The 26,935-nt window shown below is 36.4% G+C and overlaps 1 protein-coding gene across 1 annotated transcript in view; it reads left to right on the top strand.

The window, feature by feature from the left end:
* The window catches only part of LOC306880012 (voltage-gated delayed rectifier potassium channel KCNH5-like), a gene marked incomplete at both ends in the record, with an annotated part of 100,338 nt that overhangs the window by 40,498 nt on the left and 32,905 nt on the right, over window positions 1-26,935 (top strand). Inside the window, one exon of the mRNA XM_079433276.1 lies at window positions 23,811-24,010. Coding sequence (XP_079289402.1) covers window positions 23,811-24,010 — 200 coding nt within the window. The remainder of the gene's footprint in view (window positions 1-23,810; window positions 24,011-26,935) is intronic.

Raw genomic sequence — 26,935 nt, 5'->3', positions numbered from 1 at the left:
AAGAGGCGTTAGAAAGAAAGGAAGAAAGGCCCACTACAGAGCTGATTTGTCTTTCAAAATTCAAGCCGTTGTCGATTTCCACACCCAGATTTCGCACTTGGGATGAAATAGCAAAATTTAAGAACTCAAGATTAGGTATGTTTTGTGTTCTAGTTTCAGAGGGACCAAAAACAATAACTTCCGATTTATCTGAATTTAGGAAAAGGAAATGTTTTGAGAGCAATGATTTTACGTCATCCAGACACGCTGATAAACTATTAAGAACATGCTTTTTTTCCGTGGTCAAAGGCAGATAGATTTGCATATTGTTACGGGGCGAACAAGACGTGAGGTGTGCGGATCCATTTGCGAGGCTTTATTAAAATGCGAGGTCACAAAACAAGTAATGTTCATACAATGGCAGACAGGAACATCACAGGCAAGACAAAGAGTGATCCTAGGGCAAGCGTGGGTCGACAATCGGCAAACAATATCCAACAGGGCAAGGCAGAGAGATAATCCAGGTACAGGAGCAGTAGTCCAAGAGAGGTGCAAACTGAGTCTGGATATTCATTAAAAATCCTACAATGTGATTTCCTGGATTCTTTTCCCCCATTCTGTCTCTCATAGTTGAAGTGTACCTATGATGAAAATTACAGGCCTCTCTCGTCTTTTTAAGTGGGAGAACTTGCACAATTGGTGGCTGACTAAATACTTTCTTGCCCAACTGTATCTACATTCCCTGCCACAAATTATGGAATCACCACACTTATTTTATTTTTTATTTAATTCTTTATTTGACAGGGACAATAGACAGTCCGAAAACTGCCCCAGAATTAGCTACAGAGCTAAATTTCATCTGCTGTCCCTGGGCAGGAGAATACAAAACAAATTATGTGACAAAAAAACATCAGTATAATACCATTTACATTAAAATCCCTCCAAAATTTGACATAAAAAATATGATTTCTCACATAGAAACTACAAACCAAATTTCTATAAAATATCCCCTATAAATAATGCAGAGCATCATCCTACAAACAAATTAAAAAAATTTACAACTCAATTTCACTAAAAACACGAAAATACTCAATGGTCACACACCTGACTCATTTTTAACCATGACTTCAAATGTAACTTAAATTGTGCTAAAGTAGAACACTGTCTTATAGTAATTGGTAAATTATTCCAGTTATTAACAGCCCTTAAAGAGAAAGCTGAACGACCAAAATCAGTAGCTCTAAAATTCACTGCACAATCACCTCTAGACGAAGCTCTAGTTTGTCTTATATTTTCAGTACAAGAAAAAACGAATTCCTTTAAGGGTGAGGGTGCAAGATTGTTAACAATTTTGTACATTAGACAACAATTATAAAACGCAATAAAATTGTCAAAAGTAAAAAAAATTATACTTATCAATAATCAAACAATGATGATACCTGCAAGGTTTCCTATCGAATACTTTTAGAGCACGTTTATACAAAATATATACTTAGATGTTCACCCAAAGTTTTGACTTATAACAAATCACAGATATGACACAAAACGATTTTTGTCTGATAATTCAACACTGTTTATGTGAAACATACCTCACACAAATTAAATTAAAACATTTTAATGAATGGAAAATTGTTTTCTATATAAAACAGAGGAAAAAATTATGGAATCATTCAATGTTGAGGAAAAAATATGGAATCAGCTTGTAATTTGCATTTCTGAAATAAATACCGGCAGATATCTAAAATGCTAATTAGTCAGCAGTTAAAAGAGAGTGCCTCCAGACCTTAAGGAGCTGTTGGACTTGGCCAATTGAAAGGAAACAAGGCCCCCACAAGAGAGCTGTCTGTTGAAACAATGGAAAGGATTATAAAACTCCTTCAAGAAGGAAATCCATCACGGAGTGTGGCAAAAGAAGTTGGATGTTCCCAGTCAGCTGTTTCTAAAATTTGGTGCAAGTATAAACAAAATGGAAAGGTTACAAAAGGAAAACATACAGGCAGACCAAGGAAGACCTCAACGCGTCACGATAGAAAACTCAAAGCAATTTGCCTTGAAAATAGAAAATGCTTAACAAAAATAATGAAAAACAAATGGGCGGAAACAGGAGTCAATGTGTGTGACAGAACTGTAAGAAACCGGCTGAATTAAATGGGATTTAAATATAGAAAAGCCAAACGAAAACCAGCATTAACACCTAAACAGAAGAAAACAAGGTTACAGTGGGCTAAAGAGAAGCAGTCGTGGAGTGTGGATGAGTGGATGAAAGTGATATTCAGTGATGAATCACAAATCTGCATTGGACAAGGGGATGATGCTGGAACTTTTGTCTGGTGCCGTTATAATGAAATGTATAAAGATGACTGCCTGAAGAAAACAACTACATTTCCCAACTCATTTATGATATGGGGTTGCATGTCAGGTAAAGGACTAGGGGAAATGGCAATCCTTACCTCAACAGTCAATGCACAAGTGTACATTGAAATTTTGGACACTTTTCTCATTCCATCAATAGAAAAGAAGCTTGGTGATGTCATTTTTCAGGATGATAATGCATCTTGCCACAGAGTAAAGAGTGTTAAAGGGGTCATCGGTTGTTTGAACATAAATGTGTGTTGGAAGTGTGTGTACACATCCATCCTATAATGATACAAATCCACCCAGTGGATTTTTTATAATCCCTATTTTAAAAATTGCCTTTCTCAAATCAGGTTGTTCTGAGATTACTGTCAGAATTACATAGTTCTGTACAGGCCGCTTCCACGATAGTTGATTGACAAGACTGTCTTACCTTAGTCCTACCCTGAGAGAGCTGTGATCTGTTTGCCATTGTGTTGACTCCGGTGCGGGGAAGACAAGATGTCTCCGATTAATTGATTGAGGTGCTTTGTTGTTGGATGTAATAATGAACATAGCAGTCGCCATTTACTCCCGACATCTGAGCCGCTGAAGATGCAGAGGATTAACGTTACTTTCGCTTTGAAATGAGTGCGCCGATCCCGATCTGCCTAAATGCATCTATGTTCACGCGAATCATTCGTGATCTAGCTTCACTTACAGAAGAAGTGAGTATAAGGGTTTTTTATGAATCTTTGCAAATCGCCTTTCCTAATAATGTGCTAGTTAGCCAGTTTCATGGCTGAAGTTTACAGTCTGCTCATCACCCCACGGAAGAGAGGGACAGGGTCAGCAGAATCATTAGCATTTAAAGCAACATGGACTAAAAATCGGCTTGCTGAAAACAGAGCTGATTTTGACAGGGTAAAAAAGGTGTTTTTTACACTACCATTGACAAATTTTAACCAAAATATGTAGACTTTTCATTAAGATCCTAAAAAAATCATATCAACTTGTGGAAAATGGGCATCCGATGACCCCTTTAAAGCTTTTCTTTAGGAAAGGCATATCAACTCATGGCCATCAGAATGGCCAGCAAACACTTCAGATCTCAATCCGATTGAAAATTTATGGTGGAAATTGAAAAATGCTTGCAAACTGATCTGTCAACCACTATTCGACAAAGTTGGAACCAGCTTGATGAAGAATATTGTTTTTCATTAGTGAAGTCCATGCCCCAAAGAATTCAGGCCATCATAAAAGCAAGATGAGTACTAACTGTGTGTTTTGGTAGATTATTCCATAATTTTTTCCTCAACATTGAATGATTCCATATTTTTTTTCCTCTACTTGATATGGAAACTAATTTTCATTAATCAAAAGAGTTTAATATTTTTTTTTAGGTATGTTTCACATAACCAGAATGTTGAATTATTAAACAAAAATAGTTTTGTGTGATATCTGTGATTTGTTTATTTGTTATGAAGTAAAAAATTTGGGTAAACAACATCTAAGTATGGCGATTCCATAATTTTTTCCAGGGGTTGTATATATCCAAACCAAACCAGCATTTATTTATTTATAAAATGTATTAAGGTTCTTTAGATTTATTTCTTTAAAATATTTTTTTAGCTGTGATTTCTGTTTATTTAAGCAGCGTGACACTTGTGACTCAATCAGTGGTGTGATTTTTCATTTTTACACTTTCAATGAGTGCCACTAGTAGCACAGAAATTACACCCTTCAGCTTTAAAGTTTTAATTGGAAAGCTGACCTAAGGTAGTTTAATTTGGCAGACTCCAGCTTATAAAGCACAGCTGGCTTCAGATCAGTTTTAGTTGTAGTGAGTTGCAGTGCTGATTATTTCCTGATGTGTAGTAGCACAGTTTCTGTCATACTTCTCTCTGTGCGCACAAATGACAGCAGATGGAGAGAAAGTCTTGTGTTGTTTGTGTATTTATCTCACAGTGCTACAATATGGTGCATTGTGTGGTATTCTGTTGTACTGCATTAGCCAAATCCAGCTAATACTAAATTATGATGAAGCAGACATTTAGCATTAATGAACCATATGAATTTATAAAGACTAGCGGATTTACACAAACCGAGTTTAATTGCCTGTTCTTAGAGTTATATGTGTGCTAATCACGGATCTGTGGATGTACTTTTTGTGTGGTGAGGGTGAATCAGTGTTTAATGCATTGTATGAATGGGACTGGATTTATATTAGATCTGTGGAATTAGCATTAGGTTAATCACCATGTTAAATCCAGCTGTGCTGATCAGCTTGTTTTAGTGAAACAGAGCTACAGTTTAGACTCTTGTTCTTCTTGCTGGTGCATACATTTGCTTTGTACTTTAAAAAAAAGAAAAACATAAATCCTGGGCTTGTTAAGGTCCAGTGTATCTTTGTTGTACTGAGACAGGAGAGAAAGCAAATACTGCTGCTTCTGGGACCCTTAAAGAGACAGTTGATCCAGAAATGAAAACTTGTTCCAAACTCATATGACTTCATTTCTTCTGTGGAATATGAAATGAGATATTTTCAAGAAGCTTCACAAATGTATATTATTTTTAAGTTTATGATATAGTAATATGTTCTTACAAACCAGACATGTATAAAACCTGTTTGATTTATATACTTTTGTAGTATTTATTAATATTTCTAATTAGCTTTTTAATATTAGTTTTAGTAATTTAAATAAAAAAAATTAAACTTAGCTCTAATTTATTTTAATTTCAGGTTTAGCTAATTTAATACTTCAGCCAACACTGATTTTATTTCAGTTATTTGCCAAGGCAACATTTTAAATTTTTGTTTACATTTTTCATATAATATCTATACTTAATTTCATTTCTGATTTTTTCCAATTTTTAGTTTTAGTGAACAATAACAATACTGCAGAATGAATCAGATTTTTGAATCGGATCAATCAGTTATTTGAAAAGAAGTAGCTAAAAAGATGCATTCATTTATTGTTCCAGTTCTCGGGTCGTTTTTCTCCCTTTAAGCTGTTGTTGTATATAAAAATTATTTGTATTTCCAGCATTATCCTTTCATGTTCCTAAGAAAAACATCAAATGGGTTTGGAACCACATGAGAATGAAAAAATTACAGGATTTTCATTCTTGGGAGAACTATTCCTTTAAGAGCTGTCTGAACTGATTAATAAAACATACATTACATAACAAATTGCCCACATTGTCCACATCTCCCTCTCTTTGTCTCACTCATTCTCTTGAGTAGGGTGTAAGGCAAATGCAAGGCTGTCGTTCAAAAGACTCAGCAACATAACATTTTAATACGTTCTAGGTTAAGACTTATGGTGTGTGCTGAGTAAGGAAACTGATTCTCTGTGCATCAGGACTCCTTGGGGCCTGAATCTACGGATAAACCTCGTCCATTCTTTGGCAGTGACCAGAGCGCTGCTGCAGTACAGTTCTGTCAGCAGTAATGGTCTCACCCAAGGGTTTTCCAAAAGTTTATGTGTTCCTGGTACACCGATATGATAGTTTCCCCATCTCATAGAGCTCGGCAGTAGCTGTAATGACCCTCCGTGGCTCGTTTTGAGCTATCTTTGAACATCAACTGTTGTAGGGAATGTTACAGTCAGCACAGGGGAGACTTTTGCCTTCAGTGAGGCAGACATTATCAGAAGAAACAGATCTATGTCTAATGGAATCACATCTCGTAAAGTGGCATTATAGTCAGCGAGTGTCTGTGCATTCTCAGCATGTCAACAAACAACAGGGGCATCTGTTAATAACCCTACGGCAAATATGAGCATGCATATGAGAAAATGGCAAATGTTACATTGCTTGTCTTGCTCAGTTCATGAGTATACATAAAGATTCAGAAGCTTCAGTATCTTTGCAATTTCTCAATCTTGTAATGTAATAATAATTCATAAAGTGATGATGAGAATCCTTGTGAAAAAGTACACTTAATTGTAATTGTTTTTACATTTTCATGTTTTCTTAACACTAAGCTTTTATGAAATGTCAGATTAAACATTTTAATTTAAAGTAGATTTTCAGTCAATTTGTTTTCATAATCTTTTCTCATGCTTTAAAGAAACCCGCTTATTTTGATATTTTGGCTAACTAAAGCACATGTAAAGAACTTGGTTATGATTTTAACTGTAGTGTGTTATTCAATATTACATTGTAAGTTAATATATTTTTAAAAGTGGTAAATTGCAACTTTGTCATCACAAATGTGTAATTACAAACATGATTTAATACTTGACATGAAAATTTCAATAGAAATGGCATTTAAATATATTTTAGTTTAACATTTCATGTTTGTCAGTATTTGGCAGTATATGTATTTTAAAGACAATATTTCAAAGACAATAGAAATAATCCTGAAGTTGCATATAAAGATGTACTTAAGTATACTGATATGTGTGTTAGAAAGCACTTTAAAGTTCAACTAATTCCATTTAATATAAATTTAAACTATACTACGTTTTCATTAAATTGCAATTACCATGCAGTTAAGTGTCGGAAAACATTACATTCAGTTTGCTCTTAAGTATATTATTTTATGGGGAAGTCGTGGCCTAATGGTTAGAGAGTCAGACTCGTAATCCAAAGGTTGCGGGTTTGAGTCTCGGGCCGGCAGGGATTGTAGGTGGGGGGAGTGAATGTACAGCGCTCTCTCCACCCTTGATACCATGACTGAGGTGCCCTTGAGCAAGGCACTGAACCCCCAACTGCTCCCCGGGCACCGCAGCATAAATGGCTGCCCACTGCTCTGGGTGTGTGTGTTCACTTTGGATGGGATAAATGCAGAGCACAAATTCCAAGTTGGGTGTATGTCACGTCACTTTCACTTTAAGTATGTTACCTATTTCCATAGTACTTACTCTTTTTAAAAGTATGCTACTTTTTTTTCTTGAGGGCATTTATAAATAATAAAGACAGTAAGATTACAGTTAGATTTGTAAGATTTGTTTCAACAGCTGTAATTTCAAGGACACTTACATCAGTTTATAACGGCTATGTTGTTAGAGAGTTTGAATGTGTTGCGTATGACAAGATGTCTGAAACACCCCACTGGGAAAGTCATTTCCACTCACCAGTTGCACAGTGTTGTTCTGGATGTCTTTTCTTCATGCTTCATATGTCAATAAGCAGCAGTATTCACAAATAAAGTTGATGTGTTAACTTTTTCAGTCAGTGTAATACATTGATGCATTCCTGCATTTGTGACGTTATTGATCTGCCGTCTCTGACTAAATACTGACTGTGCCTGAGCTCATGGCTGTCCAGATGCTGTTTTTACCATCTCTCCTTTTCATGTTCTTCTGATAATAGCAGTGCTGTCAAGTGATTAAACATTTTAATAAAATTAATCACATGATATACCAGCATTTCATTACTTACTTACTATGGAATTTAGTACAGGTTACAAGACACAATTACATTTTTTTAAATTTATTATATAATTGTACAATAATAACAAGTTGCATTGTTTAGCCCTGTTCACCCAAAGATTTTGTGTCCTGGTGTATAATTACTCTGAGTCTTCTCTCTCATATGCACACCTCTCACAATCATTTGCTGTTTTCTCTGCCAAGACATTTTGGGTTTGCACCTATTCAAATGTAAATCAAATCTTTTTCCTCCTGCTGCAGTCTTGGGAAAGAGAAACTAGATCGCCCATAATGTCTTACAGCAAACAGGGACAGTGGCTGACATGTATTATGCAATGCATCATTATGTGCTGCATTTTAAGTAGGAGGAAGAATGTGTCAGGAGTTTAAGGTCCAGAGGGTTTATTGATCTCCCAGTCCATTCAAATGACAGGTATATTGATCCTACAATCAATGTTGTACAGAAACACTATAAATAGCTGAAATTGTTGTCAAACTGTGTCTAATTTAAGAACAGCATAATGCATGTATAATTTCATTAATTTGAGATAAATTCTCTGACACACTATTTTTTTGGGCTCTTGGTGGTTTGCCAGTCTCCTTTATTGGTCCACAATATACCGATGTATTATCAAGCCTGACTCGCATTTGGCAGGAGACTCATAATTCCCTGGGTTAGGTCAGATAATATTGTGAACTATTAAGGGTGTAGGTGTCAAGAGATTTCCTTGTGTTTACTGCCTAATGGAGTTGGAAAATGTTTGCACTTAAACTGGGGTTGAAAATAAGTACAAACCAGCGGGCACTACTGGGAGACAGATGTGGAAAATGCGAGTGACAGACACTGCTGTGGTGTATCTTCAGCTTTAGGGGACTGAGTGCCTCTCTGAGGTGCCGTATCGATTGTGGAGATGTAGAGAGAGGAGGAGGTTACTTAATGCAGTAGGAGAAGGAGGGTTAGTTTTGGGAAGATAGACAGCATGTTGTAAATCCCTCTGTTGTTGTAAGCTGAGAAAGATCGTTGACCTCACTACTGAGAAAGTGAGAGTGCGCTCTGATAAATGCATACTGTAAATGTCAAGTGACAGAAATTAACTTCATGATTCTAAGTGGCATTTTTTCTGACTGTATATGATATATTTTTTAAATATTTTTTTCTTAAAACAGTAACTGACTAAAATATGTACAAGGACAAAAATGAATATACAGGGGTGTGCGATAATGACAAAAAGTGATATCTTGATATTTTCTGGAATTTTGTTGATAACGATAAATAGACGGTATTTTGCTGATCGTGTTATTGTGCCGGTACTTTGACAGGTTTAGGACTGCCGTGGACAGATGAATCCCAAACCTTTTATATATCTTCATATTCTGTGCGGTGGTCTGTTTTGGCAGGGGAAACAGAAATGACCTTTTCCAATAAGTTTAAATCGATTTTTACCTTTATGAGATAATATTTTTCTAACCTAATTAAATATATGCATCATCTTTTGTGTCAAATTCTTAAATTTAATCTATAAATGTAATTAGTAAGACACTGTATGTCATGAGTCCGGGTCCTGCGCTTCTCCCTGTCGCCACAGGAGGCTGCCATCTCCCGTCCTCCTGGACTCATCTCCCATAACCACATACACCTGTCACATTACACACACCTGTAAACACTTCACACTCCCAGCTGTTCCCCATTATCATGGACTACTTATACACCACACTCCTGCTGCTCTGTCTGGGTGAATTAAATGTATTTGTGTGTAGTGTTATGTTCATCTCGGGGGATGCATGCACTGTGTTGCCGACGTGTATCCCATTCTTTTACTGCTTTGTTTTTTTGCCTTGTTGACCTTTTTGTTTGTTTTGAATTAAAAGAGAGCCTACCCGCACTTGGACCCTGACTCCATCTTTTTCACGGCGCTTCCTTCGCCGTTCCCGAGGCGTTCCGTGACACTGTAGGGCTGTTTTGTTGGCAATAGCAATATTTGAAATGATTTTTTGGGGAAAAAGGAAAGTATACTTTAAAGGGGTCAAATGATGATGCTAAAAATTAGGGCTGCCCTCGACTAAGGATTTTTCTCATGTCAACTAATCGCATGTTTATTAATAAACCATTTAAATCATTATGATGAGCCTTTAATTGCCTACATAGCCTATAAGCACACGCATAAAGCTTGCCACAGCGCAATGGCAGAAGTAATGATTATGAATGTGTCAGTGAAAAACTGTAAGGAGGCTGCATTAACATTTTAATAATTTGATAAACTAGTGCTTTCTTTGTTTTCGGTTTAAAGGGGTCATATGGTGTTGCTAAAATGAACATTATTTGGTGTAATGCAATGTATATATGCGGTTTAAGTTACAAAAAACACATTATTTTCCACATACTGAACATTATTGTATTGCTGCACAGTGCACACACTCTAATATTTGGGTTGAACTGTTTTGGAACAGTGTTGTAAATACAACTTAACCACTAGTTCTAGTTGTGTCCTCTTTTGGAAGCCCAAACAAAGTACTTTCACTTTCACAACGAAACACAGCGTCTCCAGGACATGGCGCCAGCGGCAGCAACAATACTACAGCGAGAATAATAGTTCTGCCCTCTTACATTGTGTATACATTTGGGCAGTGTTTTTCAAATATTCCCACACCGTGACATGTGGGGGCGTGTTTAAATGAGCCATTTTAGGGGAGCGTGGCTGAGTCTTAACTTTTATAAAGAATATCTCTTTGGTTTTGTGACTTTAGTCTTTGCAAGTTCAGGGATCTTATCTATGCCCAAACAGCTTGTAACACTCCAAAGAGAAAGGAAAACTTGAAATCGCATTGTATGACCCCTTTAAGAGATGAACTCAGCAACACTGACTCATCATTTCCTTTTAATATTTTACAAAAGCACAATGTTTTGTTGTTATTGTGAGTGCACACATATAAACGTACAGTCTTTACCGTAAGACCAAAAATGACGAAGTATTAAGAGCAAGTGAGCGCACTGGCGCCTCCATCTGTCCTGCAGTGAGCACGCTACTGTTCAGCTTCCAGACTCCTCACACATACTTCAGTAGCGCACATTTACATAGGTTAACATTAGATTGATCAGCCGTGCAAAGTTGTTAATAGGCTACTTACGAGCATTTGGATGTCCTGCCCATACTGTATTACTAGACCAACCGTTAACGATCTGTCTGTTACGGACTGTGTGAATTCGCCTGTGGATTTTTTTTTTTCTGCCACTAAACGACTAATACAATTTTGGTCGACCAAGCCTCTTCTAATGTTTAGTCAACTATTAGGGGGCAGCCCTACTAAAAATAACATTATTTTGTGTATTTGGTCTAATGCAATGTATTTTTTGGTTTAAGGTTCAAAAAACATTATTTCCCACATATTGTACATTATTGTTGCTCCTCTTTGCTCCGCCTTTCTGAAACGCGTTGATTTTTACAAAGCTCATTGTTCTGAAAAGCGCAGTGTGCTCTGATTGGCCAGCTATCTAGTGCGTTGTGATTTGCGTAAACATTTGGGTGGTGTTATGCAAATCTTCCAACACAGTGACGTAGAAATGTGGGGGCATGTTCATAATCGAATGCGATTCATCTGCGATTATGAATCGCATTGTCAGCGAACTACGGCTCTGTGTAGTAAATGGCGCTCCATTTGAAAGCAGGTGATAGACATTTACTACTAATCACAGAACCGGCTTTACTGTCAAAACATGCATGACAATCGCATGTGATTTATCGTGCAGCCCTAGTGAGCACTCTCTGGGTGTGTTATCAGGGGTGTTTCCTCTGAGGAGTCAAGGGAGGCAGTGCCTCAAAAAATTGAATGAGAAACAATCTAAATAAAACAACGCAAATATTATAAAATATGACATTAAAAAGTGTATGAATCACTCATTTTTCTAAAGGAACACTGTCCAACAGCATCACCAGCAGTTGGAGTTTTAACAGACACTAGCATGCATTGAATTTGGAGTGGAGTAATTGAGAATGAATGGGGGAAAGTCATGTGAGAAGAGGCAATGCCTTCATTTGCGATATAACTGGTTATGATTGGCTGATTGGTTCATGCGATAAATCTCACCACTTGTGTTCGCGTGCATTCAGCATTCGTGTATCAGTCTAAATGAACAATTTAATGGTGTTAATGGGACCATTTTGTTACATCAAAATAAGATTTCAAATGGCCTGAAAACATGATCTGTTGAAGTTTTTAGTGAGTAACCAGCTTTGTAAATTTTTTAAAATTTACTGCTAAAGTAAAATTAACTACTAAAGTAAAACTAAACATATGTACAGTATGTAATACTAGTCAGAAAAATCAACTCCATATAGTTAATTTCGGACACTGGTATATACATATAGGCGTGTTATTTGGGTCACTTTGGAGTGTGGCATTTCTTCAGGAGTCCTAGTTAATTTCTGACCCTGCATGTTGTGGACCTTATAAATCTTCAGCTTAAGTGACACACCTTACAGATTGACTGTGAATGTGGCGCTCACTCAAGAGCAAACCCTGGACATCTCCAGCAGGTTGACAGCACAAAGGAGTCAAAAGCTGCATGCTGTATGACAGCTGTGAAGAAATGTACTGTCAAACACACTCTGCTTTTTTGACTGTAATGTCATAGTCAGGTGCCAACAGCTTAGAGTTGTGAAGATTCAGGGTAATGACCATAGTATGACTTTATCATAATGCAGTTGACATTGTTTATATTACTTATTACAATCTATTAATAATACTTTTTAAGAACAAAATGTGTTTGTCCTGCTCTATAGCAGTTTTCAAAGAGCAGAGGGGAGATATAAAATAATATGGGAGAGAAGTACAACACAGGGAGAGAGAAATAGAGTGATGGACAGAAATGGTGTCTGCCTTCAGGCTCTGTAGTAATTGCTGAACCTGACCGTGTGTGTTAAGGCATCTATCCCTGTTGGGCTGATGCTGGAACTGAGCCGACTTTATTCCTCCAAGCACTAGAGCATTACATTAACTTACAATTACTGACTCATCTGGGTCATCGCCTCATAACGGCTGAAAAATGACTGAATTGTATCAGAAAGATGGTTGGGTTAATTCAATAAACACTTGCATCTATTTATTGCTGTATTTCAGCACAAAAACATGGATTTTATTCACTAACTACTCATAGTCCAACTTAATTAGGCGACAGTGTTATCCGTGAGGGAATTTTTCTTGCATGCATGTACGTACAGTAAATCAATATCAGTCAAACCAATGAAATATTGCAGCATGGTAGGTTTTATTATCACATTGTTTTTGCTGGTAATTATGCTAGCATACACACATTTCCTTTCTCCAATATTTTGAAGTAATCTTGATAATTAACAGCTCATTATAATCTCTCACCAACCCAACACTTGTTACTATAGTAAACAAAAAGAACAATGCGTACAGTACTGGCGCACCATCTTCACTCCTTGATTGTGGCAGATTTGTTGTTCAGTCTTTCTCTGTGATTTGCATAATTCCTTTACCGGGCCAATGTGTTCTTCACCTATGAAGTAAATTAAGCGTATATGACATTCATTTATTTACACAGAAATATGGAACTGAAAGTAACAAGCCTGTATGATGACCTGACTGTGACCGACCAAGAATCGTGTGGTCTTGGTTTTCTTTGTCCTTTGAGGAAAAATTATTTTGTGATTCTAGCAATATTAATGACTTGATCAAATCAATGTTAATCTCTGCCTTCCAGATGGACCTTCTGTCCCCCTCATACTGATCATTACTGCAGAAGTGTGAGGAACAACTCCTATCTCCTCTTGAATAAATTATGCTCAGGGAGATCTCTAGATGATGACTCATCAGTCTGAAAGAATGCTTATATAATCCTCATTAGTAATGAGTCACGTTATTCAGACATCTTTACCCATCACTAGACCAGCAGTCTTACATCTAGTGAGAGGAGTGCAGCACGTTTCAATCAGTCAAGAGTTTTGCTTCCATGTTCACGTAATGCCGAACAGTTTCCTGTGATGATTTATAAACAGAAGTGGAAGAGAGTGAAATTACAGAAAATATCTTATCACATGCATATTTTCTTTAAAGAGAGCAATGTTTTAATATAATTTTTGAAGAATGTGTTTGAACATCTTCATTAAGTGGGAGAGTTTGATCTGAGAGTGCTCTTCTCGTTCTCCCCTCGGTATTTCTTCATTTTAATTTCCATCTATGTCTGGTGGGGTTTTACAGATACATATAGTTACACTGTGGTTTGATTGCTATGCATGGTGGTTATTTCTCGCATTGAGGCAGTAACAACGGTATGTATTTGTTTTTGCTGATGGCACAGATAGTGATTAAAGGAGCTCACTCAGCTGCATTGGTAAAGGCTTGTTTCTTAGTTCTTCCTTACATTTGGCCTTGTGTATCGTGTTAGGCGCAGCTATAAATAAATGTAAAATTTGACTTTCTGTACTTTTAAGGCCCCAAATCAGCACTATTGGATAATATTGAATCAATCAAGTCTTTTTCTTTCTTTTTTTTTTCTGAGATGTGTATGCAATATGCTTGGATTTAGAGGAGGTTCAGGGAGCACAATTTTTGGCAGTTGCGGTACAGATAGATACTACAGATGATTAAAAAGGTAGACAGGTTGGTAGGGAGGTAAGTAGGTAGATACTATAGATAGATAGACAGACACCTAGCTAAGTAGGTAGATACTATAGATAGACAGCTAGGTAGATAGACATACAGGTATAGGTACATGGGTAGCAAACAGGTACTATACATAGACAGGTAGGTAGGTAGGTAGTTACTATAGATAAGTAGATAGAAAGACAGACAAACAGATTCTGTAGGTAGATACTGTAGATAGACAGACAGATAGATAAAGAGGCAGATAGACAGGAGGTATATAGATAGATTTGCAAAGTAACCTTCTCAACACTATAGATACACAGACAGATGGAGGTCGATACTGATATAGAAAAATGATAGATAATTTTTCGAGTTAGAAAGATGTTCAGGTGAAGGTGAGGCGAGGACACATGTTTCACCTTTAACAAAACTCACACACCAACTATTTCCTTCAAACAATATGTGTTGTTTTTGGGGGTTTTTTTCCCTGAGAGAATGTGGGCGAAGTTAGAAGATGTGTGCTTTGCTTTAGGGAGTGATGTGTCAGCAAACAGCAAAAACACATTCACTTGTGCTAAAAAATATGAACATGGCCTTTAGCTCTATATATCTGAACATACAGTATACTGGACGTTTCTCCCTGACAAGTCAACATAAATGTACACCACTGTAGCTGTGTCAATAGCATGTCAACCTTCATCTCTGCTCTACGTTTCTGACAGAACCCCTCTCATAGGATGTAGCACTGAGGGATAAACTCAGAGACACCGCAATAGGGTTTTCCTAAAATTGTGGGTTTAATTGGTCTCCCTTGGTCAAAATTAAATGCTCATTATTGCCTAAAGTGCAGCACATGGCCCTATTACCAATGTGCCCTTGAGCAAAGTGCTTAACCCCAGGTTGCCCCAGAGGGACTGTCCCTGCTTTTGTTATACTTTTGATCCATTACTTCTGAACAAAAAGCTTTTGAAGGACGACATGTTATATTTGACATGTAATCTATGTCCATTAAGGTTAACATCATCAAATTGGTGTTAATCATTGATAGAAAGTGAAAATGTTTTCTTTTTAGCTCAGCTACTGTTTGATAAAGTTGATGTATTGAAGGAATATTTTACACAAAAATGAAAATTAGCTGAAAATTTGCTCATCCTCAGGCCATCCAAGATGTAGACGAGTTTTTTTCTTCTTCCGAAGAGATTTGGAGAAATCACTTGCTCACCAAATGGATCCTCTGCAGTGAATGGGTGCGTCAGAATGAGAGTCCAAACAGCTGATCAAACACAAACACTTCATGAGACATTGATGGATTGGAGTCATGTGGATTATTGTGACGGCACCCATTCACTGCAGAGGATCCATTGGTGAGTAAGTGATGTAATGCTGAATTTCCCCAAATTCCTTCAGATGAAAAAACGAAATTATTTTTGTGCAAAGTATTCCTTTAATACTCAGAATGATGGTGAAGCTCTGCCAGGAGCACACTAAACAAACTCACAATTTACAAAAGTCAGAATGGTTAAACCAGGTATTTTAATACTAATAAAGTTTATTCTCCATGAAGAAGTTACAGTAAGACCTTGCATTTGATGTCAGTATGGTGACTGTGCAAACACCTGGCGTTCAGCATCTACTTGCTGGGGTACAGTTCTACCTGATCAAGCTGTGATAGAGGTGAGGTTCCCACAGCCTTAATATACACTTCAAAGAAGCACGACTCTGAAACAGACTATGCTGATGAAGGACATCACACCTTGTTTCTGTTCAGCACTTCAATAGAAAAGCTGAGGCCTTAAAAGCACTAAACGCCACAATTGTGCGCTAAAACGTGTTCTTTAGCATAAACTATATACTGTAAATAAGATGTTTACGTGGCGTACATAATCCATAATATTTCACATGCAAAACAGACACTTAAAATCACATTTTTTGTGCCATGGTGGAAGCTGGTAAATAGAATCCGACAACCAGTGGAAAACAAAGCACTAGTGTTTAGTTTTCATTTTTCCTAGTAGTAAATAATACATTGTGTTATGTATCCTAATAGGATGGCCTCATTACCAACAGTGCATTAAAGTCTCTCAGTACATCACAAACACTGCGCAGATAATGTTTTCCTGTGTGTGAAAGTTTTGGCCAGAGGAGGAATTGAATAGCAAGCTTGACTACGCAGTACATTTGCTTTCCTCCGCATACATCTCAGAGCTCACAGGCCCACTTCTCACGCGTAACAAAAAAAAAGTCGCTGTGGAGCTCTGGGACTCAGCCCTGCACAATCATCTGTACTTACATGTAATAAGTCATCGCTTTCCTAATCTTGTTAATATTGTCCTACATTGCTGCGCTTATTATTTTGGGATGTGTTCAACACAATTACGCGTGCTGGGCTTGTGTGGACTCTGCAGGGTTGCAGCTCACGACTTTGTGCCACCGGGCAGCACAGCTCACTGGAGCAGCGCATGAGTCAGCCCTGTAAATATTTAATAAGAGCTTGGATATTGAGCACTGGAGCTATTACAAGGGATTCACTTTGTAGTGCTGTCATCGCTCTTAATATCACTGTCACATCCTAGAGATTGTCACTTCTTCAATGCGGCGATGAATCATTCATTTGATGCTTGGAGGGAAGGCGCTCTGAGGGATCGTTCTGAGACTTTTTGCAAAGCTGAGTGTAAAGATACAGATTTGAATGAATCAAAACCGTTGCTATTAACACCTGCCTGAACAGACTGTTACTTTGACCCAGATGCCTTTGGGAATCACTGTGCCTAGTGTAGATCCTTTACTGTGCTCGTTATTCAAAAGGACAGTAATTGTGATTCAACACTGAAAAAAATCATGTTCTTACTCAGTATTTTTGACTTGCTGGCCATTGAAACATCCTTAAAGGAAAATAGTTCACCCAAAAATGAACATTTGCTGAAAATGTACTCACCCTCAGGCCATTGAAGATGTAGATTTGGAGAAATTTAGCACTACATCACTTGCTCATTAATGGATCCAATATAGTGAATGGGTGCCATCAGAATGAGAGTCCAAAAAGCAGATAAAAACATCACCATAATCCATTAGTAATCCACACGACTCTATCAATAAATGTCTGTGAAGTGAAAACCTGCATGTTTGAAATAAACAAATGAGCTGAGGGTGAGATCTTAGAGTAAACTTTTAGCAGATTGAAATTTTTAGGTGGACTATTCCATTAAAACAAGATATTTGGACTTGAGAAAGACAGACGATATTAGGTCTGGTTTTCAGAGAAATCTAAAAAATACTAAATGAGGTTAATGCTTATGCAAAATAAGAAAAATAAACTTATTTTAAAGGTGTCATTAATATTTTATGTAATTTTGCTTGTCAGGTAAATGTATATTGTTTTAATGTTGTTTAGTTTTTATTGGAAAACAAGACTGAAATATTGATTTCTGTGTGTGTGTGTGTGTGTGTGTGTGTGCATGCCATATGCTATAGTTTTGTTAGATCTTTTTTATATTTTGTCCTTGCTTTTGGTGCAGGGAATTAATTTGTAAAGCAAGAAACCTTTTTGTTTTTTAAGTACACACATGACCCTATTATTTACTTGAAGTTCACCAGAAATCTGAGATATGTTGAAATCTCAGTAACAATATCGTTGGAAAGCGTTATCAATCAATATTGGTAACACTTTACAATGTGAAATTTGTTAACATTAGTTAATGTATTAACTAACCTGAACAAACAATTAATTTATTACACTATTTTTTAAGCCTTGTTAATGTTAGTTAATAAAAATACAGTTTTTTATTGTTCATGTTAGTTCATAGTGCATTAACTAATGTTAACAAGCACAACTTTTGATTTTAATAATGCATTAGTAAATGCTGAAATTAACATAATAAATGCTGTAGAAGTATTGTTCATTCTTAGTTCATGTTAGCTAATGTAGTTAATTAATGAACCTTATTGTAAAGTGTTACTAACATATTTCTGATTGATAATTAGTGGCACTAAAATGTAAATGTCTTTGTATAATGACCACTAAACTTGATATTATTAAAATTTTATGTATTTAAATTTGATTATTTATTAAAATTTTAGGTACTTTATTTAACAGTTATTCTTTTTTATATTGTCCTTTATTTCAAAATCTCACAAAACCCTGCGGTTCCATCATCAACCTCTAGGGGCTGTGATCCTTTGCTTGGGAAACCCTTCCTTACAATATTTTGACAATAAACAGTATTTTCTTATCTGGGCTGCTTCAGGCCCGGGACGATTTTTATAGGTGGACCTTCTACATTCTCACAGTATCTTTCTGAAAACAGTAAAATTGCACAAGGCAAGCTTCTGCCACGGCACATGAATCATTTTACTGTAATTGCAAAGGGCAAGGGTGACTATTTCCTCCTCCTGTATGCAGCGCATGAGAGATCCAGTCCAATTGAAAATCCTCTCCAGTCCGGTACCACTCTTTCTTATTTCATTAGCCATCATCAAAAGTGCATCTGCAAGGTCTTTGTTATTCCCATTACCGCCCCATAAAAAGGCATCAAATTGGCTATTACCCTGACCTAATGAGAAAATGTCTGCTTCAGAGGAGGAGAGAAGACATTTATGAAAACGATGGTGCCAGAAATGACGATGAGAAATTATGTGTGGCTAACACGAAACCATTCTTTGCTTCCATCAATCAACATTTATCCAGCACCTATATGGATATAATATTCCCTTCTCATCAGGGGACCACCCACTATCATGTCTCCAGTAGATTTGATTAGGCCATGAATGTGAAGTAATGCAGAACTGATGGAGCTTTATGCTCATGCAGATCAAGTAAGGCAGTGCTAGAAGCTAAAGAGATAATTTCATAATTTCACATGCATCCTCTCCACTCCAAATCATATCATCTTTGCTTATGGACACTTTTCCACATCCGTGATCTCCATACACTTTTACTGTGGAAAAAAAAATCAGTTTGAATATTTTGCCAAATATAATCTTTTTTTTTTATGCCAGAAAATTTCAACAAATGCAGTTTTTAATTTAGTTTTTATTTCCATTTATTTTCAATTAGTCTTTTCAATTTATGTGTCTAGTTTGATTTAGTTTTTATTTTAATAATTTATGGCTGCAAAATTTGCTTCCAGTGTCCTATCTGGTGTCAAGAATTAGATTTCCCAGGACAGTCTAGTTTAATTATTATCTACATTGAAAAAAAAAAATCTGTATTTTCATGTTTATTGTTGGCAGGTCAAAAGGTTTCATGTTTTGAAATATATATTGTACACCACTGTTCAAACTTGGGTTCAATGGAATTTTTTTGTTGTTTTAGAAAAGTCTCATATGCTCACCAAGACTGCATGTAAGTAATCAAAAATACAAAAATAAAAACAGTAAAACAAACTGTAATATTGTGAAATATTTGTACAGTTTAAAATAGCTGTTTTCTATTGCAATATATTTTAAAATGTAATTTATTCCCGTGATGAAGACGTCATTTCTTCAGTGTCACACAATCCTTCTGAAATCATTCTAATATGCTGATTTGCTTTAAAGCATTTCTTATTATTCTTGAATACTTTTTCAGGATTCACTGTTTATAAAGTCCAAAATAATTTATTTTTTTAATTATATGTGCATATTTGTAAAATTATAAATATCTTTTCTGTCACTTTTGACCAATTTAATGCATTCTTGCAAGATTAAGTAAAAAGCAAAGAAAAAAAAAGAGTATAAAAAAAGACCCCCCCCCCCCCATTTATGCTTGTTTCATAGGTCATCCTTTCCCATTTGCATTTTATTTCTATTGTTTACCCTAAATTTTCTATTTCCGCATAGTTTGTGTAATGTAGTGAGACTCTCTGTTCTGTTAGCTCAGCTTCTTCTATTTTATCGTGTGCTTGCATGACCTTTATACTAACAGTGAACTCAGTCATTGAAAAACTAACCTCATCAATTACCTATAAACTCTGATTAATCCCATAATTACTCACTAAACACGTCTCATGTACATTGGCAAATTGTATTGTATTTGTAATTTTGTTGAAATTACCTCTATGAAACTGCTTTGTTTAAATGACACTGTCTGTGGCCTGTTTGTTTTCATTCAGGTGTGTGTCATCATGTGGGTTTGCATGTAATCGCCTTATGCACATACATTTCTAGACTACCAGACAAGTTTAAAATATGTCTCAGTTGATGACTCTTTATTGCACTCGTTCATATTGATTACACTAGTAAAAACAGGCAGTCGACTGACACACGAATTAATCATTGGCCCAAAATTTATCTGCGTCACTGGTATCTCGGCTAGAAATTAATTGCTGCATCAGAGTGCAGACGCTATTATCATCACTCAGCCTGCGTTCACTCACATGGGCAGTTAATTAATGCTTTGGTTTGCATGGACCGTTAATGTTGATCAAGCTCCTGCTGGTCTTTGGCATGAGGATGATTGGTGCACAGACCCTGCTCTGTTCTCTGAATGACTGGGCTATTGTCAATCACTGATGTGATTTGAAGTGCATTACCCCTCACCTCTCGCTTTCCACTGGAACATTCTGCTGATGCTGTTCATCCTTTCTGTCTGAGCCATTTTCCTATCCACCCTCTCAGAACATACTGGTAACAAAATAACAATAGATTTCAGAAACTATTTTGGTCTGCGTTTCCATGGAAACGCTCAGGCGTAAATTGGGATAGGATTAGGGGGATATTGCCAATGTTTGCTGGCAAATATATACTAGCAGACTAAAAAGCTACATAACTGGTTGTTGCTTGGAATATAATTTCTGTTAATACTTGAAACATTCTTTGACGTTTGGCAGATTTTATTAGTTTGATTAAATCATGTTTCTGTAATAGAATAGACTTCTTTGTATTTTTCTTATAATTTTTATGAAATATTACATCTTGCATCAGCTTAAAAGTATATACAGTGCCCTCCAAAAGTATTGGAACAGTAAGGCCAATTCCTTTATTTTTGCTGTAGACTGAAAACATTTGGGTTTGACATCAAAAGATGAATATGAGATGAGAGATTAACATTTCAGCTTTTATTTACAAGTATTTTCATCTGGATCTGATACACAACTTAGAAGATAGCACCTTTTGTTTGAACCCACCCATTTTTCATGTTACCAAAAGTATTGGAACAGATAGAATTAACATAGATTAAAGTGAAAAAGACTTAATATTTAGTTTTAAATCCTTTGCTTTCAATAACTGCATCAAGCCTGTGACCCATTGACATCACCAAACTTTTGTATTCTTCTTTTGTGATGCTTTTCCAGGCTTTCACCGCAGCCTCTTTCAGTTTTGGGGGGTTACTCCCTTCAGTCTCTTCTTTAGCAGGTAAAATGCATACTCTACAGGGTTTAAGTGTGGAGATGGACTTGGCCAGTCTAAAACCTTCCACTTCTTGCCCCTGATGAACTCCTTTGTTGTTTTGGCACTATGTTTTGGGTCATTATCTTGCTGCATGATGAAGGATCTCCCAATCAGTTTGGTTGCATCTTTCTGTAAATTGTCAGACAAAATATTTCTGTAGACTTCGGAGTTAATTTTGCTGCTGCCATCATGTGTTACATCATTAATGAAGATTAATGAGCCTGTCCCAGAAGAAGCGATGAAAGCCCAAGCCATTACATTACTTGTGTAATGTGTACTATAATGTACACCTGTGTACACTGTGTTTCAGATGAGCTTGTGTGTTTGGGATCATGAGCAGATCCTTTCTTTCTCTAAACGTTAGCCTTTCCATCACTTTGGTCCATAAAATCAGTCAAAATAATCAGTCCATAAAACCTTGTCCCAGAATTTTTGAGGCTCGTCTCCTATTCTTCTTGCTAATGAGTGGTTTGCATCTTCTGGTGTAGCCTCTGTACTTTTGTTCATGAAGTCTTCTGCGAACAGTAGATTGTGATACCTTCACTCTTGCCCTCTGGAGGTTGTTGCTGATGTCACTAACAGTTGTTTTAGGGTCTTTCTTTACAGCTGTCACAATGTTTCTGTCATCAACTGCAGATGTTTTCCTCGATCTACCTGTTTGCGGTGTGTTACTTAGTACATCAGTGGTTTCTTTCTTCCTCAGGAGATTCTAAATGGTTGTACTTGCTATTGCCAGTGTTTGTGCAATGGTTTGATTGGTTTTTCATCTTCTCTCAGCTTCACAATTGCTCGTTTTTCACCCACCTCTCTGGTTTTCATGTTGGTTACACGTCTAACTAACTATAAATGCAGTCTGCATGGATCTGAAACTGAGTTATAAATAGCAGAATAGACATTCAATGCTATTTATTGTTTGAATAATCAATGAATAGGACACACCAGGGCAACAAAACACACCTGTCAGTCACATGTTCCAATACTTTTGGTAACATGAAAAATGGGTGGGTTCAAACAAGAGGTGCTATCTTCTAAGTTGTGTATCAGATCCAGATGAAAATACTTGTAAATAAAAGCTGAAATGTTAATCTCTCTTCTCATATTCATCTTTTGATGTCAAACCCAAATGTTTACAGTCTACAGCAAAAATAAAGGAATTGGCCTTACTGTTCCAATACTTTTGGAGGGCACTGTATGTACATAGAAAAGGATGTCACAAAATGTTCACCTATCCCAGTTTGAGCTATAAATATTGTTGAAAATAAGACTCACTTATTGTAATAATAATAATGATTATGATGATGATGATGATAATGATGACTATTATTATTATTATTATTATTGATGGTGTTACTAATATTACTAATGCTAATATTACTAACGTTGTTGTTGACAGTAATAATAGTAGTAGTAGTAATATACTAATAACAATACAATTATTCATATATTATTTTGTTGTTGTTGTTACTAATGTTGTTGGTAATAATAATATTAAAAGCAACAACAACAACAGCAACAACAACAATAATAATAATTATTATTATTATCATGTTGTTACTAATATTACTATTATCAATACTAATATTACTACTAATATTACTAATGTTGTTGTTAATAATAGTAGTAGTAATATTGTTTTGTTGTTATTACTAATGTTGTTGATGATAATATTAAAAACAACAACAATGCAATTTTCATTTTAGGATTTTTATATTTTAATATTTTACTACATTGTGTGGTTCAGTTTGGTTTTAAATGTTAAATTTAGAAAAAAGTAAAAACTTGAATTATTGATAATCCATTATTTGTGTCAAAACATTCACACAGGTTTAAACGTGCATACATACATACATAAAGTTGATGAGAGTTTTCAGTCAGAATCATGTTTCTTCTAACAGTGCTTCAGATTTTACTCTGCTTCTAGAAAATGTGATAGAAGGTATACTAGAGGGATGTAATGCGCGAGAAAGTTCAAATTGCTGATCTTGGTTTCTGACATTAGCACCAAAGCTAATTTAAAGCTCTCCTCAGCCAGCGAATCACAAACCCCATTTCTCTTCAGATACTTCTAGACACTCTCACTTCAGTCTAGCCTTTGATTTTTATATATAGCAGCTTTCTAAAGTGCCCCTCTCTGATTTGCAGCTCTTCTGTACGCCACCATCTTTGGAAACGTGACCACCATCTTTCAGCAGATGTACACGAACACCAATCGCTACCATGAGATGCTGAACAATGTGAGAGACTTCCTGAAGCTCTATCAGGTTCCTAAAGGACTGAGCGAGAGAGTTATGGACTACATTGTGTCCACATGGGCTATGACCAAAGGCATAGACACAGAGAAGGTGGGTAAACCTGGTCCTCTTTCTGATGTATTTAGCACATACCTTGTAAGCCCTAATGAGGGAAATGTATTCTTTTTCTTCTCATTGAATATATTGATCAAGAAACATAATTTGTGTAAAAATTAATGGAAAATTGGGGTATTTTAATTTTGATCTAATATAATGTAACTATAAAGACTGGAGGAACATTTGAACCCTTTTATACAATCGTGACATTATTTATGCAGGTTTATTCTCTGCAAACATGGGCCATCATGGCTGTTTTCATCAGTGTTTGTTTTATTATTATTTTTTGTGAAAGACACGTTTTGAAAACACAAACACTTATTATATTTATTTAGCTAGGCAAGGCTAAGGATGTGGTTTTGATCGTGGAAGGCATTGTTTAATTACTTTTCTTTAATCTTTATAGTGGTAACAGGAATAATAAGCAGTTTCCTCATCTCTTTCTGATTTTAATTATGGACCCCAAATTAAGGCATATGCTGAACTAAAAAGAAATCATTTGCTTTATATTTTTTTCTGATGGATGCTATTATACTGTGAGAAATGTCAAACTTAAAATAAGGGAGGTGGAGAAAAGCGGGCCATCTTTTTTGTTTAAGTGTCTCTGCATCGAAACCTCCTTTTGTATTTCATTCTAAAAGAGGAATGGGAAATTGCATAGTATCCCAGGAGACATCAACCCTCAGGAAATGTAGTAGATCTATTCAACCTCTGGCTCAAATTTAGACTTCTCATAACTGATTTTCATGCAGTGTGGGGTGAGAAATCCTCTCCATTTATTGATGTATGGCACTGGACATAACAGGCAAATTTAAACATTTCAAAAGACAGCAGAGATGGAAACTTGCAGAGCAAAAAAATGTGCCTGTTGTGACTTTTCATTTATATATTAAGCAGAAGATGTTTCAAAAGTCTAGATATTTGTTATACATGCGTATAACATAGTTCGTTTGCATTATTTATCATGACCTGAGCAGTAGATTAGAATTGGAATATAGATTAATAGGCCTGACCAGAATAATCCTCTACAGGTAATGAAGGCACAAAGTGTAATTGTTTCTGCAGTTGTAATTGCATTCTGGTGAAGTGAAGTCAAGTATATTAGCTCTTTTCCATGCACGGAAAGGCCTACATACGTGTTTTGTATCTACCTCTTTGTGGAGGGTAAGTCACAGAAGGTCATTACTGAAAGCAGTGGCTGTTCACAGAGTGCTGTATCAAAGCATATTAAATGCAAAGTTGACTGGAAGGAAGAAATTGGGATGACCGCAAGCTTGAGAATACTGTCAAGCAAAGCTGATTCAAACACTTGGGAGAGTTTCACAAGGAGTGGATAGAAGCTGGACTCAGATGTCTTCAGGAAAAGTGCTACCAAGCCACTTCTGAAACAGAAACAATGTCAGAAGCATCTTATCTTCGCTAAGGAGAAAAAGAACTGCACTGTTGCTCAGTGGTCCAAAGTCCTCTTTTCAGAAAAATTTAAATTTTGCATTTCATTTGGAAATCAAAGTCTGGAGTCTGGAGGAAGACTGGAGAGGCACAGAACCCAAGCTGCTTGAAGTCCAGTTTTAAGTTTCCACAGTCAGTGATGATTTGGGGTGCCGTGACATCTACTGGTGTTGGTCTATTGTGTTTTATCAAGTCCAGAGTCAATGCAGCCGTCTACCAGGAGATTTTGGAGCACATTATGCTTCCATCTGCTGAAAAGCTTTATGGAGATACTGATTTCCTTTTCCAGCAGGACTTTAGCACCTGTCCACCATTCCAAAACCACTTCCAAATGGTTTGCTGACCATGATATTACTGTGCTTGATTGGCCAGCCAACATGCCTGACCTGAACCCCATATGGAATCTATGGGATATTTTCAAGAGAAAGAGGAGAAACAATACAGATGAGCTGAAGGCTCAATAGTGCCTCAGCAGTGCCAAAGGCTGATCGCTTCCATGCCACACCTCACTGATGCTGTCATTTGTGCTAAAAGAGCCCCAACCATGTATTGATGCATAAATGAACATACTTTAAAGAACTTGAACTTTTCTGTTTTGCAAATCCTTTTTTTGATTGATCTCAGGAAATATTCTCATATTTTGAGATACTGGATTTTTACTTTCATGAGCTGTAAGCTTTAATCATCAAAATTAAAACTAAAAAACTTTTTAAATATTTGACGTAATGAATCTAGAATATATGAAAATTTCACTTTTTGAAATAAGTTACAAAAAAATTATTGTCTTCTGGACCATTGCCAAGTCAGCAGTCTTCCCCATTATTGTGGTTTCAAAGAACAAGAGATACCCAGAATTTATACTGTAGGGATGATCGTTTACTCATGAGCTGTGTTTACTTTACATGTTATGAATGTAAAATATATATGAAAGTTTCACTTTTTGAAATAAGTTACAAAAAAACTAAGTTTTTCATGATATAATTTTTTTTTTGAGATGTACCTCTGTGTGTGTGTGTATGTATATATATATATATATATAATGTATAATTTATATGTATATTTATATGAAGAGTTCAGATGCAAAAGCCTCTTTTGTGTGCCATTTTTATTAAGTTACACAGGTAAATCAATGATTTTTGTATATCTACATCAAATGTAGATGGGGGACTGCGGAAGTCGTGGGGAACTGGGGAAGTCGTGGCCTAATGGTTAGAGAGTTGGACTCGTGATCCAAAGGTTGCGGGTTCGAGTCTCCGGCCGGCAGGAATTGTAGGTGGGGGGAGTGAGTGTCCAGCGCTCTCTCCACCCTCAATAGCACGACTGAGGTGCCCTTGAGCAAGGCACCGAACCCCCAACTGCTCCCCGGGCGCTGCAGCATAAAATGGCTGCCCACTGCTCCGGGTGTGTGTTCACGGTGTGTGTGTGCTCACTGCTGTGCAGAGCACGAATTCCGAGTATGGGTCACCATAC

Source organism: Barbus barbus (assembly GCF_936440315.1).
Source record: "Barbus barbus genome assembly, chromosome: 14".
Classification (NCBI taxonomy): domain Eukaryota; kingdom Metazoa; phylum Chordata; class Actinopteri; order Cypriniformes; family Cyprinidae; genus Barbus; species Barbus barbus.
The sequence above is the reverse complement of the archived record's forward strand: the minus strand, read 5'-3'. Positions and strand labels throughout refer to the sequence as shown.